This window comes from Nicotiana attenuata, chromosome 10, assembly GCF_001879085.1.
Source record: "Nicotiana attenuata strain UT chromosome 10, NIATTr2, whole genome shotgun sequence".
Lineage (NCBI taxonomy): Eukaryota > Viridiplantae > Streptophyta > Magnoliopsida > Solanales > Solanaceae > Nicotiana > Nicotiana attenuata.
In genome coordinates this window covers 9,129,033-9,145,067 of record NC_031998.1, presented here as the reverse complement: position 1 = coordinate 9,145,067, position 16,035 = coordinate 9,129,033, and the positions used below count along the sequence as shown (strand labels likewise).

The 16,035-nt window shown below is 37.6% G+C and overlaps 1 protein-coding gene across 1 annotated transcript; it reads left to right on the top strand.

Moving 5' to 3' along the window:
• LOC109232984 (40S ribosomal protein SA-like) lies at positions 10,371-13,428 on the top strand. Its single transcript, XM_019398695.1, has 5 exons — positions 10,371-10,630; positions 11,807-12,069; positions 12,150-12,347; positions 12,544-12,745; positions 13,073-13,428. The coding sequence occupies exons 1-5, from the start codon at positions 10,498-10,500 to the stop codon at positions 13,165-13,167; spliced, it is 891 nt and encodes a 296-aa protein (XP_019254240.1). The 5' UTR covers positions 10,371-10,497; the 3' UTR covers positions 13,168-13,428.

The window sequence follows — 16,035 nt, the reverse complement described above, 5'->3', positions numbered from 1 at the left end:
CTACTACGGCAGAGCAGTTATATATATAGATACCGAGCCTTATAGGGCCTGACAACTGTTTTACTCACTATATTGAGAGAGTTGAGTCAGTATGAGCTGATGAGCATATCTTCAGATTATCTTTGACTTCTAGTTACTTGCAGTTATTATATTATCAGTTCAGTTTCAGCTTTCAGTATATTGCCTTACATACTCAGTACATTATTTCGTACTGGCATCCTTTTCTGGGGGCGCTGCATTTCATGCGTGCAGGTTCAGACTGACAGACGGGTAGACCTCCTCATTTAGTGTTGCCCGAGTTCAGCTTGATCGGTAAGCTCCATGCCTTTCGGAGTTGGCGGGTCTAGAGCTTTATGTACATCTTGTGTATATATGTATATATGGTATGAATAGGTCGAGGAGCTATTTCGATCACAGTGCATCCACCAGTAGAGGCTTGTAGACGTATCCTGTTAGTTAGTGCAATATGTTGGGCTTGTAGACCCTGTATGTATATTTGGTTTGTTTGTTAGCTGCAATAAATACGACGGCCTTGTCGGCCCAGCTTTATATTGATATTTAGTCAGCATTCGCAGTTGTCTTGCAATTGCCCCATGGCCAAAGTATGACATCACATGTTCAGAGTTCCTTAGTCGCAAGTTGGTACGCGAAGTTAGGTGAGGTACCGAGTACCGGTCTCGCCCCCAGGTTCGGGGCGTGACATCTCCCTCCTTCGACAAGAACTATAGCCAATTTCTAAGCCGACTTCCGATATTATCCTTCCAACTATGCTATAATCAATTACGATAGTATCCATTCTAGGTCCAATGACCTCATCTCATCCAACACAATCATTCTAGTGACATGCCACATCAACACAATCTAAAGCCATAACCCGTGCAATCCGTGCACCAATAAGCAACAATCCAAATGTACTCAAATCATGAAAAATGACTCAAACGAGAAAACTGTCCCGCAAGATAAACGAGTATTGCCACAACGAAATACTGAAAATCCATTACACCCCGTAGGACCATCACACGGATCTAACATAAAGGTTCATACCTCAACATAATTTCGCTGCAATGCGTGCCCCATCCAAACAGTGATCCATGGCATATACCTCAAGCCACCATGCTCAAAATCAATAACCACGCGCAATTCGAAATCAAATACTCAAAGTGCATTACCATAACCATGGAGAGGCAAATTACACAGTGCCATACAAACCCCGAAAGAACATAACCAACACGCCATCAATCATGCAATACTCAAATACTCATCTCGCTCAAATTTCGTTATAAGGCCCCAATAGAACTGCACCATGTGTGCTTATAACCCAATTTACAACTCCTCGTAGAATAGAAGAGTAACTCACGGATCATTTTAGAACGTGAATAAGCTCAACAACAACTGAATGGCACATCCCTCAGCGATAGTAGTATAAAGCCAACCAATGTGACTCGGTGTAGAATACACATCCTAATTGGGCCTACCATTGGACCCCCAAATCAGCTCTAGTCACCCACAAATAGATAAATAACTCCTCGATGTTCCACAATTACTGAATCATACATATACTATCATCTGGCTAGCTTCGGCCACGACTTCACAGTCCACAACCATGATACAATCTGCTCCTAAGAACTCTCAGTCTCCAAATTCATAGAACACACGGATCACCATATCTGGTCCCATCTCCACCTCCCGAATGTCTAACACATCTCTCATACACAATCATCCTACGAGGAATACTTCTATAATCCTTCTGTGCCACAAAGAAAAAATTTGAACATCAACAGTTGATCAACCAGGAGAGTGCCGCAATACCAATGAAGTATCCATAAATCAAAATACATTGCCCCTTCTAAAATGTATACTCATATCGAGCCATACCAAATAGTAACATCATTTACCTAGTCATCTGAAATCGTCCATGCTGCCAAAGAATTTATGTCCTTCCCTTCAAAATCAAATCATGACCTTGCACATGCCAATCTCGATCCCACACAACACACCGCATATACCATCATATGAAAAATATGAGAACTTCATAATCCACTCCAAGTCACAAGCAACTGCATGCTTAATTGGCCAAGAACCTTCCATTTGATTTCGTCCAGGAGAAAACCACTATTCATCACATGCTCCTCCCACCAATAGGAAATATACATCTCTAACTGTGGTAGAAACCATCAAGAAATCTGCGATTCCCATTTGCACAAAACCAAACCATCAGGATCGAATCCTTTTAACTCAACCAAGCTATGCAGGTCGTCAAAACCCAAGAGTATTTCCACGAAACACCTGAAGAAACTCACTACATCATAAGAACCAAAAGAGCCAATCATATTTGTTACCATGCTGATCCAACCCGTCACCAAGCTGCCCTGATTCTCCGAGTTCCTTCCAAATTGCCTTCAAATTGATACTTTCCCCATGCTAGAACACTACTAACCTTAACTAAATCTTGCCCCACGAACTTTAGCATAGAACCACTCTGCCCTAAGGTTCATAAGTCACTGAATTCCCTCTTAAGTATCCCAAAAGTGCCATAACCAAAATGCTTACTCTGAAGAAACTTCCTACGAATCTAAAGCCATTACCTTCAACCTCCTGATACTGATATGTAGAATCCATAATGATATAGAAATGCCACAAGTATTGACACCATCCAATGTAAATCTCAGTTTCTAGCCGAATACACATCTTGAAGATTCCCAATTGTTACCTATAAATCTTGAATCCATTAGAACCATTCTCGAGAGTCTTCCACTCTACTCAGACCTCAATAGCACCGCCCAAACAGACCGAACGACCTGTGCCCCAGTTGCACCCCAACGCCCTAAGAAGTAATTCACATCTCTAAACAACTGAGCAAATTCCTACTCCATGAACACTACATCCTTCACGAGTAACCACTCAATCATCCCATGATTTCCCATACACCCATAGAGTGTAATACAACCTGTATCCAAAAATTCCCTCGCTCGAGTCATCCTTGATCTCAACCTCTATAAGCCATAACTGATTCACCAGTATCCCTCAAACTGAAATCAATACATCACATAACCGTGCAATCAACTTATCAATACCAGACTCCCCCCACTTGGCTCAAAGCCACAGATCAAAACACACAATAGCTCATAATGCCCACACTCTATTACTGCCATAATACCATAGCGAGATTCAACTAAATCCTCCATAAGCTCATGCAACACAAACCATCTAATATCTCAAATCATCTGCAAATCTCGCATTCACCCTTGTAACAGTCAAGCCCACTCTCATAAGCGATCTAAACTCAAATTGCAACACATATAATTCACTGGTAGAAGAGGACTCGCTACAAAACAACATAGGGATCACTCGAACCTCAGGACACCCCGCAGGAGATAACCCACCCGCTTCACCTCAAACTAACATCTCTTTATACCCTTCCACAGTCATAACTATTACGCAATCACTTAATCTTCTGAGTCTGAACTCATAATACGACATAAAAATCTACTCCACTCCTCGACCAAACATCATGAAAAGGATCCTCCAACACACCCATAACTCGAGATTATACGTCAAATCAAGATAGAAATCAAGCACCAATTTACATCTCAATCAAACTCTTTTCGCCACATTCAAACCATCTGAATACTTCCCGCAGTCACATCATACTCGTTACATAGCCATCCTACCACAAAATTCCACCAATTAACATCTCTGTGCTCAAGCTACAGTCAAAACCCGGCTTTAAGTCCTCTAGACTGGCCCATCATCAACACACAGAAATCACATCTCGCACCTCAACCATGGAAATCGCATGCCGTCATGCACAGCTAATAGCGAGCGACCATGTGCGCATACGAATGCGTGGAAGGAATTCAAAGGATTACGCTTCAAGCTGAATCGATGCCGCACGATAAGGAAAGAAAGATGGGAAGTATATCCTAAATGTCCTGTAGCCTCTCGAAGATAGATATGGACGTCATCATACCGATGTGCAAGACTCTACTAGACACTTGCTCATGACTTGTAGAACCTATGAACCTAGAGCTCTGATACCAATTTGTCACGACCAAAAATCCACTAGTCGTGATGGCACCTAACCCAACCCGCTATGTAAGCCAATTAGCAATTTTCCATTTCTATTTAACTTAATAAAACAATTAAACAAATGAATTATCTAAATCTTATACATTTTCCAAGGACTGGTAGTACAAATCATGAGCTTCTAAGAGTAGAGATTTCAAAACTGATAGGAAACAAATACATCTTCTGTTTGAAAAGTACATAAATATGGTTATATAATCCAAGGCTGCCATGAACAAGATGCAACTACAACCGAAACGCAGGTACATCTTCCAATTCAGCTTCCATCGAACGCAACAACATCGACATTCGAAATCTGCACGCAATGTGCAGGAAGTGTAGTATGAGTACAACTGACCCCATGTACTTAAAAAGTAACAAACCTAAACTTAGGTTGAAAGCAGTGACGAGCTAGAACATAGGCCGGGTCCAGTGTAAAACAATTAAATAAAGAAATAACTCAGAGATAAAGTGCTCAACCTTTTCATAGTTTTTCGAAAATAGTTCCACTTTTCAAATATACCAATGAAAGCCCAAATCCTTTATCGAAATCGTCAAAATGTAAATAAGTTTGAAAACTATAACTTTTCCCAAATATCCTTTCAACAGTAAATATGATGTTTCATTTTCCTTCCAGATAGCATGTGTAAAATACCTCTCTATAATCACATATCAATGTGTGTAAAAAGTCAAGAATGACGTGGTACCGTACAACAAAAGGAAAAATGCATCTCTATACCCGTATGTCATGTGCATGTCAAATGCGACACGACTCAGTAATAAAACCATATGCATACTCTCGGAGTATCAATTCACTCAGTCCTCCCAATCACTCAGTCCTCACAGCCACTCAGCACTCGGCACTCACACTTCGTAGGTACCTGCGCACTGGGGGTGTGCAGACTCCGGAGGAGCTCCTTCAGTCCAAGTGCTATAACAAGCCAATCATGACATAAATCAATCAGGCCCTCGGCCTCGCTCAGTCATAAATCAATAAAACATGATGCGGCGTGCAGCTCAATCCCATAAATATCCTCACAATCAGGTCCTCCGCCTCACTCAGTCATAAATAATAAAATATGATGCGGCGTGCAGCCCGATCCCATAAATATCCTCACAATCAGGCCATCGGCCTCACTCAGTCATCAATTTCTCCAGTCTCTCGGGCTCTCAATGTCATGAAACTAGCCCGACAACAATGATATGATGTATCAATAATAACAACTGAGACTGAGATATGATATGAATGCATGAATATGACTGGGTACGAAATATCAATGAAATCAGTGAGGTGACAGCAAGAAACGACCACTATGGGTCCTAACAATATCAGCATAAAGCCTAAACATGATATCTAGCATGATTGACAGCTCAATTAATTAATCACATGGTGAAAACACAAATATCAACAACTAGGGCCACTAAATAGTGCTAGGGAAAACAACGGAGTCACAATTCACATGGTGCACGCCCACACGCCCGTCACCTAGCATGTGCGTCACCTCAATACCAATCACACAACACATAATTTGGGGTTTCATACCCTCAACACTAAGTTTAGAAGAGTTACTTATCTTAAACAAGCCAATTCCGACACCGAGCAAGCCAAGCGATGCTCCAAGAATGCCATAACGCGCGTAGCAACCTCCGAACGGCTCAAAACTAGCCAAAAGCAACTCAAATACATCATATAAAGCCCAAGGAAGCAGTTACAATTGATAAAGATCGAATTCTACATCAAATCCCAAATCCAGCCAAAAATGACACCTGGGCCCACGCCTCAAAACTTGACCAAACTTATAAAATCCGATAACCCATTTGATTATGAGTCCAACCATACTAGTTTCACTAAATTCCGACTCCAATTCGATGTTCAAAACTCAAAAATTCATATAATGAAACTTTAGGCCAAAACCCCCAATTTCCTCTTTCAATTCATCAACCAAAAGCCAAAAATAAAGATAGATTTATGAAATATAACCAAGACCGAGTGTAGAACACTTACCCCAATCCTTGTGATGGAAATTGCTCAACAAAATCGACCCAATCTGCACTTGGAAATGTTAAAATGAAGCCAAAATCGCGAACCCTTATATTTAACATTCTGCCCAGCACTTCCGCTTCTGCGGACACTTAATCGCATCTGCGGTGTCGCTTCTGCAACATGAGCTCCGCTTCTGCGGACTCCACTAACCAAGTGATCCCTCGCACCTGCGAATTAACATCTGCTTCTGCGCAACCGTAGGTGCGCAACCAAACACGCTCCTGTGCTAAATCTCGCTCATGCGCCCAAGCTTTTCGCTTCTGCGTGGCCGCAAATACGCCCCTATTCCCGCTTCTGCGTTCCATTCCAACCAGGCCTTCCTCGCTTCTGCGATCAACCGCCCGCATCTACGTGCATTCTTTTGCAGATGCGGAAACACCAGAATCAGCAGCCTTCAGCAATGAAAACATGAAGAACAATGATCCGAACCTCGTCTGAAACTCGCCCGAGCCCCTCGGGACCACATCCAAACATACCAACAAGTTTGATAATATCACACGGGCCTACTCGAGGCCTCAAAACACACATAACAACATCGAAACGATGAATCACACCTCAATCCAAAAATCAATGAACTTGAAACTTCAAATTCCACAACCGATGCCGAAACCTTTCAAATCACGTCCAATTGACCTAAAATTTTGCACACAAGTCACATTTGAAATTACGGACCTGCTCCAACTTCTGGAACCGAAATCCGACCCCGATATCAAAAAGTCCACTCCCGGTCAAACTCTCCAAAATTCCATCTTTCGCTATTTCAAGCCAAATTTCACTACTAACCTCCAAATCACAATCCGGACGCGCTCCAAGTCCAAAATCACCCAACGGAGCTAACGGAACCATCAGAAATCCAATCCAAGGTCAAATACTAAAAAGTCAAACTTGATCAAACCTTTCAATTTTAAAGCTTTTAGGTGAGAACCATTCTTCCAAATCAATTCCGAATAACCTGAAAACCAAAATCGAAGATTCACATAAATCATAATACATCATACGGAGCAACTCATGCCCTCAAACAACCGAGCAAAGTGTAATTTCTCAAAACGAACGGTCGGGTCGTTACAGATACATTTATTTTTTAGGCATTGACGTATCTAACACAATTCAAATACAATTATCATAAAAATTTTGAATATTTTTATATAATATAAAGCTTTCGAAAAACGCGGGAAGAGAGAAGATGGAGATTCTGGACGTAGATTAAGGGATTTTGATGTCAAAAAAAAGGAGAGAGAAGAGGAGGGAAAAAAAAGGAAAGAATGTAATTGAATCTCTTAATTGAATGCACTAATAATGGGGCGAGAGCCTTTTAAGAAGCAATGTATACAATTTATAAGATAAACCTAGATACTTATTAAAAATTGCAAAACATAGAGAATACAGGTAAATTAGTTTTTAATATAGTATAGCTAGGTTTTTACCTAGCTATACTATAATAGAGACCTATTTACCACCTTTATTTAGGTTCCTTATCTATATATTATTAAAAGGAGAGGAAAAAGCCCTCTCCTTAAGCCAAGTGACAGCCTAAAAAAATGCCACATGGCATAATTGGTTACTAATTAGTTATTTAGTTTATAATTAGTTATTGGTTACTTATGTTTGAATTTAAATACATATCAAAAAAGAAAATAATAAAATACAATAAAAACTACCATATATATTAATTGGTTACTTTATTTGGATTAATAAATATAGATATCTTATAATTAAATATAATAAAAAAATGAAAAATAAATATATAAAAAATAACTACCCATTCAAATTGGGTGGGAGTAGTTTCAAGTTTGAGTTTTTAAATTATTTTAAATAAAAAGTAAAAAAAAAAGAAATTACCAATAAAAAACGAAAAAAGAGAAGAAAAACTACCCATTCAAATCGGGAAGTAGTTTCAAGTTGGAGTATTAAAATAATTTTATAATAAAAAAGAAAATTAAATAAAATAATGAATTACTAATTCAAATTGGGGAGTAGTTTCAAATTGGAGTTTTAAAATTATTTTAAAATAAAAAAATGAAAAATCTATTTATAGATATAATATAATATAATATATGTATAATATATAATATAATATATATATATATAAATATATATAAATATATATATATATATATAAAAATAATAGGAGAGGCAAAGAAATGTTATAATGACAAGTGTCATAATTTCTATTAACAATATAATTATACTAAATATTGAATAATATAATAAATAAAAATACATAACGAAAAATATTTGATGACTATATAAGTCCCTTTAATTTAATGGAGATTTTATTTGTTAAAATTTAGACAATATCTATTTAGAATAGGATAATCAAATAATTGTGATAATTCCAAATGTAACATCGAAAAATTAACAAAGTGACAAATATCTTTTTAATATTGACCGCGCATCGCGCGGGTACGACTACTAGTTAATTACTTTATATATCTATATTCACTAGTTATATACAAAACCATAAAAAAAAAAAAATTCAAGATCCCTTAAATCTAGCCTATCAATTAAATGGCACTCAACCCCCTCTTCCAAATAATCTCCCCTACATTTAAGATTCTTTCCTTTTTCAAGGATTACAAAAACATTTTCTCTCTTTCTTAATAATTATCCAAAATTGTTCTTACCCACAGTAAGAAAATTCGCTTACCTATTGTTTTCCATAATCTTGCTTACCCAAAATCTCGCTTACCCACTGTTATCCCCCTAAAATTGTAGATTCTTTTCCTCTTCCAAAGCTTTTCAAATTCAATTTTTCTCTTTCTTACTAATCACCTAAAATCTCTATTTCTTATTGATACAATGAAGACGAAATTGGAAATATTCCTATAGAATCAAGTTGTGGGTAAAATTTGAATCTTGTTTTCTTTCTTTCTAAAATCTTTATTGTATTTGACTTGTATATGATACATCAATACCCAAAACAATACTCGATACAATACTAATACAATTATAATACGATTATATAATTTTTTAGTGCAGAGTTGTGATTGAAACTTGAAGAAGATGAAGATCATAATTGTATCGTAATTTTTCAAAAATGTATCGCGATTGTATTAGAATTGTATATTTATCTTAATTGTTTATTGTATTAAAAATATATGATAATTGTATATTCATTGTATATTGTTACGAGCAGCTGTGAGTTCGTGATGAATTTACAGTTTGTATCACAAATACGATAATTGTATATTAATTTATTAGTATTGTATCAGGTATTAATGTACCAGATACAAGTTAGATACAATTGTGATACAAGTGTGATACATTTATTGTTTAGGCATTGACGTATCTGACACAATTCAAATACAATTATGAATACAATTATCATACAATTTCTGAATATTTTTATATAATATAACGCTTTCCGAAAATGTAGGAAGAGAGAAGATGGAGATTTTGGTCGTAGATTAAGGAATTTTGATGTCAAAAAAAGGAGAGAGAAGAGGAGAGGAAAAAAAAAAGGAAAGGATGTAATTGAATCTCTTAATTGAATGCACTAATAATGGGGTGAGAGCCTTTTAAGAAGCAATGTATACAATTTATAAGATAAACTAAATATTTATTAAAGATTACAAAACATAAAGAACATAGGTAATAATATAGCTAGGTAAAAATCCATTTCTATTTATGGAATGATCCTATTGTCACCCTCAAAATAGGTTTAAATTTCACGGTATAGCCAATTTTCGGGCTGGTCAATCAAAAATAGCCAGCGTTTACCAAGTCAATGAAAACACTATTTTGCTGCAATAAAGACCGGTCCAGCATAATATACTGGAGTTCGGTGCACTTGTGTATGAACTCCAGCATATTATGCTGGACCGGTATACTTTGCTGGCTCCAGTATAATATACTGGAGACTGGAGCACCGGTGCTCCAAACTCTAGTATATTATATTGGACGAATATACTTGCTGGAACTCCAGTATATTATGCTGGAGTTCTAGTGTACTTATGCTGGAACTCCATCATATTATGCTGGAGTTCCAACATACTTATTATGGAACTCCAGTATAATATGCTGGAGTTCAAGTATACTTATGCTGGAACTCCAGCATAATATACTGGAGTATTTTCCGGGTTTTGAGCAGTGTTTTTGCTCAGATTTATCTTTATATAAAAAGTGGCTAAATTTCGATTACTTTTGAAATTGGGCTATTTTTGAACGACCAATTGCAAATCTGGCCATTTTTAAAATTTACCCTCAAAATAGTCACATGGACCAGCCCAAGAATCCACAATGGTCCAGCCCAATACGAATAACCTTTTATAGCCAGTTCCTCGATAACAAAAGGGTTTATAGATGCGTTGGTGATAGTCTCGATCTGCCGCAAGCCAAAAACCCTAGTAGCAGCAGACTAAGCGAAGGGGAAGAAACAGAGCACAACTATGGCGGCGGAAGGAAGAACACTGTCGACAAAAGAAGCCGACATACAGATGATGTTGGCTGCCGAAGTCCACCTCGGCACTAAGAATTGTGACTTCCAAATGGAACGTTACGTCTTCAAGCGCCGCAACGACGGTATATACTCTTAAAATGTTACTAGTCCCATTTTTTTCAATGGATGCTCATTTCATGATGATGAAACATTATATATTACCAGTGAATACCACGAGTTTATGCACAAATTTGCAAATGCTTTTAGTGATGCACTTTTATCGAACTGTTAGATTTCAATCAATTAAATATAATCCGTAAATTAATTCGTTAGTCAAATATATGTAGTGGATATTTTTTTTGATGACTGGTGTCCAGGCCAGTTTACACACACTTCTCTCCTACTAGCACATGTACCAGGCTACTCTATTCCCCAAAGCTTAGCGGATGAGAAGAAATCACATTGCGTTTGGATTTGAACCCGAAACCTCATGGTTCCTCACCCACTTTATTTACTGCTAGCCACACCCTTGGGTGCAATATATAGTGGAATTGTTAGTGAGGAGTCATATAGGGTCACTCTTAATTAGTTTAGGGTTGAGGTTTAGATCACGGAAAATCAAATGTATACTTGTACCCCGAGGGACAGCATGCATTGAATGAAAAGAAGCATCTTTAAATTGCTGAGACTGAGTCTATATGCGGCAGATTTGTTGGCTTAGTCTATCTGGAAATGCTGGTTACTCTACTAGATGATCTTTTCAATGCTAACGACAACAACTATGCCTCAGTCCCATACAAAGTTGGTGCCATCGATATAAATCCTCATTATTCCTTAAGCTCAACTCATATTATCATCATGCAAACTGAAATAAGAGTAGTGGTGAAAATAACTTAAATAGTAATAATATTAAAAGTTCTTTTAACAAATTTAAAGCCTATTCCTAACTCACCTATATTAATCTTTTTCTTTTGTTTTGCCCTATCTTTAGCTAAGCATGTATTGATTCCAAGGATTTGTAGGTCTTTCGAGACAATTTCTTTCCATGTGATTTTAGCTCTACCTCATCCTCTTTTAACACCTTCATTCACCATATTTTCACACTTACAGACTGGTGTATCTCTTGGGTGACACAAGACATGACCATATGAATTACTTAGTTGACATAGAATCATTTATTTCATAGTTATATTTTTCCCTGCAATATTCACCCTGTGTTTTTGACTACTTCCACAAAATGTTTTTTCGGTCTGGCTTTTGTTTGGTCTAATTTAAGTACTAATCTCTGCTTATCTTGACCTATCTATTTATATTCTTAGGTATCTACATCATTAACCTCGGAAAGACATGGGAAAAGCTTCAAATGGCTGCCAGGGTAATTGTTGCTATTGAGAATCCTAAGGACATAATTGTGCAATCTGCCAGGCCGTATGGGCAGAGAGCTGTCTTGAAGTTTGCCCAATATACTGGTGCAAATGCAATTGCTGGACGTCATACCCCTGGAACTTTTACCAACCAGCTTCAGACCTCATACAGTGAGCCAAGACTCTTGATTCTCACTGATCCAAGAACCGATCATCAGGTTTTTACATATTTTCCTGATACTCATCATCTCTTTTTTAAGCCTTCCAATGATTTATAACCTGTTTGAATACTTTGCAGCCAATCAAAGAGGCTGCGCTTGGGAACATCCCAACTATTGCTTTCTGTGACACTGACTCTCCAATGCGCTATGTTGACATTGGTATCCCTGCTAATAACAAAGGAAAGCATAGTATTGGTGTTCTTTTCTGGCTCTTAGCAAGGATGGTACTGCAGATGCGTGGTTCCATTAATCAAGGACATAAATGGGATGTCATGGTAAAGACTATATCTTTAAGCTCTAATTGTATCTTCTTCATTTTGCCTTTGTTGGTTGCATGCTCCTCTCAAGTTCAATTAATAGCTTAATGCTCCATTTTGCAACCGGTACAACTGAATTTTAATAGTAAACTATCACCTTTTTTGCTGTGAATATCGGTTTTTCATTTGCGTGTGTTAATTTCCATTGTTGCAGGTCGATCTCTTCTTTTACAGAGAGCCTGAAGAGGCTAAGGAGCAACAAGAGGAGGAGGCCGCTGCAATCGATTATGCAGACTACTCTGCTGGTGCTGCCCTCGGTGGTGACTGGTCTAGTAGCCAAATCCCTGAGGCCCAGTGGACTGGAGATGCTGCACCTTCTGGTCCAGTAGTTGCTAGTGGTTGGTCTGGTGAAGGAGGTTAGTTTGTTATACTGTTTCATGAAATTAGTTCTGGATATCGACACAGACAGAGCAACTGCCAAACTAGTCACTCTATATCGTTCGTTTATTCCCCTTTGTATATCGCTAAGGTTATTGTCATATTTTCTGCTAAGAAATTTGATCATAGTTGGAACCTCTGAGATTGTCTTAGCGGATGGTGGTTTGCTCGTCTCTTTTTTCCTCCTGGACTGTAGTTGATTCTCTGCTGCAATCATCTGATGATTTCAATTTTATTTTTTTGTCTATTGTTTAGCGAAAATTTGGCGGCACTAATAACTTTTTTTTTTCTTGGATGAACTGCAGTGGCTGAGGGAGGAGGCTGGGATACTGCAGCTGCACCTGTTCCAGTTCCTGTGCCAGATGCTGCTCCTACTGCTGCTGCCACAGGCTGGGAATGAACCTGTTTCCTTTAGGAAACTCTTCCCTTCTGGATAAAGAGTAGACATTGTGTGTTCTACAATAGTTTTGTTCATGGCACAGTTAAAGGATTTTGACTCTTGTGGATCTACTGAATTGTTATAGTCATTGCTAGCACGGCTCTTTAGAGAATTTCAATGTGGTTTTGTTATCAAGAGGTGGATAACTGTCAAATTTATTATTACTGATTCCAAAATGGGTAAACCAAATTCTCTTTAGGAGGGTTTACTTTATCAACTTTTGATCTCGGCCATTCAATTTATTTTAATTTGAAAATTCCATAACTGCATGAGAAGTATAGTACATTTAAAGTTAGCGAAGTGTTATAACTATTAAAGTTACGCACTTCAATATTAATAACCCCATCATTGGTAATGTTTTTAAGTAATGACTAAGTCAATGGGAAGGGGTTAAATGAGGAGAAGAAATGAATCCAGACATGCAATGTGTAGCAGAGATAATTTCTCAGTCTGACCTTAAACCGATTGATTGGGAACGAAGAAAGATGCCCGCTTGAGATCTTATGCTCCCCAACAAGAGCCCAAGTGGAAATCTATATCAGGCATCGATGTGAATCCGAACCATATTTGATCTGAAGGTGGTGGCTTTGTGTATGGCCTCATAGTTCCTTGAATGGATGCAATCCTAATACCTAATGAGAGGAAACCTGGAGAGATTATAGATTCAGTGCTTGTGCTGAAGAACAAGAGACAAATGATTCAGAAACCAATAGTACTAAATTGGTATAGTGCACATTTTGATTGGTTCACAAAATCTAAAGGTTATTCTATGTTTATGGAACCAAAGAATGTTAAAGAGTATCGGCATCAATCTCCTTTTTTTTATAGAGGCTCAAGAATTAAATTGCTGACTTAGAGTGGCTCATATCTAAGGATTTGGTATAGATGGCGTGACAGTATAGTGATCCCGTCCCTCCTGCACGTTTACCTTTTCGTTTTCCAAAATGGAAAAAACAGGAATTAATTATAACTTGACAAAGTCAACACTAAAATAGTTTGGCAAAACAAGATGTATAGAAACGGATTTGAGTCTATGACCTAAAAGTTATTGTCACAACTCAAATTTACACCTTTAAGGCCGTAATGACGCCTAACCGAACTTGCTAAGCAAGCCAAACTCACAATCCAACACGTGTAGTCCATTTTCATCAATTAACAGAGATGTATAATAATTAAAGATGGAAATAGTCTCAAAACAGTAACAATATCAGATAAAACCAAACACGGCCTAATCACGGCCAAATACTGTACAACCCTCAAGACTAGGTAGCACAAGTACACGACTAAACTACAAAAATGAGAACAAGTTTGTATACATCACAAGCTGTCTGAAATACAAGTAGACAGGAAATATATAAGGAACAAGGACTCGGGAAGTGCGAAGTAGATCCATGGAGTGCAGCTCACCTTAAGTCTCCATGTAGCTTCCTAAGCTCAATCAGGAAGCTCTGCTAGGACCCACCTGAGGATTTGCACAAAAAGATATGCAGAAGCGTAGTATGAGTACACCACAATCAGTATCAGGTAGTACTAAGTCTAACCTCAAAGAAGTAGTGGCGAGACTAGATGCTTCCGAATACTTACCACACAAGTATAATAACAACATTAAGAACTAAGACAGTAGATAATATCATGAATAACAAGAATCACAGATATCAATAATTGAAATATGAGGCATGCTCTTCCAGTACATAACTAATCATACTGATGCTCAATCACGGTATTACAAGATAGCAATGCTCAAATAACGGACCCGAAACTCCCAACTAGCACATAAGGATGTCAAGCAATAAGGAACATTTGAATGAATGCATCAAAATGAGTCAACAATATGAATGCAAGTTCAAACCTGCACAAGATCCATGTACCCCGATACACAATTTATGTATCAATAGAATCCGATACAAAATTCATATATCGACCCGATACGAAATCCATATACCGACCACGCTCACATGGCCCAAAGTAACATGGGTTATCACCTGACTCCGGAGGGAAGGATCTAAATTCAAGCGCAAATAGGAGCATATTAGCTTCACTGAAACGTTAATATCTGCTCATAATATTCTGTGTGTCATAACTGTATCTCATCCACACGCTTACCCTTTTGTGCCAAAATCCTTAGTATAAATCAAGTGTTCATTATTCAAAAATGTTTGTATATGCTCAAGAATTACAGATAAAAAGTGTACATGGACTTAACAAAAATTGTATGGATATATGCTCATGAAATCTCTATGTGACTACGAACAATTTAAGCAATTCAATATATAAAGGATAAGTTCTCTACCTTCGTAAATAATCATAATCCTAGGCATAATTTCTAACATGAATAAGAGAGCAAACCTAGTCACATAAATCATGAATCAAATGAGCACATAGTCAAAACAAGTCATAAAATATTCAAATTCTACCTCGGTTATGATATAAGCTCGGTTAGTGCATATACGCTTGCCACCACGTATATACACTATCCCCAATACCTTAAACACATAGCAATCAAGTCAAATCCTAAGAGTTTCCCTCTTAACAAGGTTAGTCAAGAGACTTACCTCCACCAGGAAGCCTTAAATTCGTCAAAAATGTCAAATCCTTAAAAATCTAACTCCAAACGGCTCGAATCTAGTCAAATACAACCCAATAACGTCAAACAAAGCCATAAAAATTAAACATAATCAATAAATATTGAATCTTTAATTAAATACACAAAGTTAACCCGGGCCAGCATCCCAAAATCCGACAAAACTCACAAATTCCGATCACCCATTCCAATGCGAGTCCAAATATATACGTTTCGTTCAAAACCAACTCCAAATCGAATTTCAAATC

Bases quoted from the DNA above. Each gene is read 5' to 3' on its own strand.
- LOC109232984 (XM_019398695.1), top strand. From the start codon at position 10,498: ATGGCGGCGGAAGGAAGAACACTGTCGACAAAAGAAGCCGACATACAG. The intron at 12,070-12,149 runs GTTTTTACATAT...AATACTTTGCAG, and splicing joins ATCCAAGAACCGATCATCAG to CCAATCAAAGAGGCTGCGCT. The intron at 12,746-13,072 runs GTTAGTTTGTTA...GATGAACTGCAG, and splicing joins TGGTTGGTCTGGTGAAGGAG to TGGCTGAGGGAGGAGGCTGG.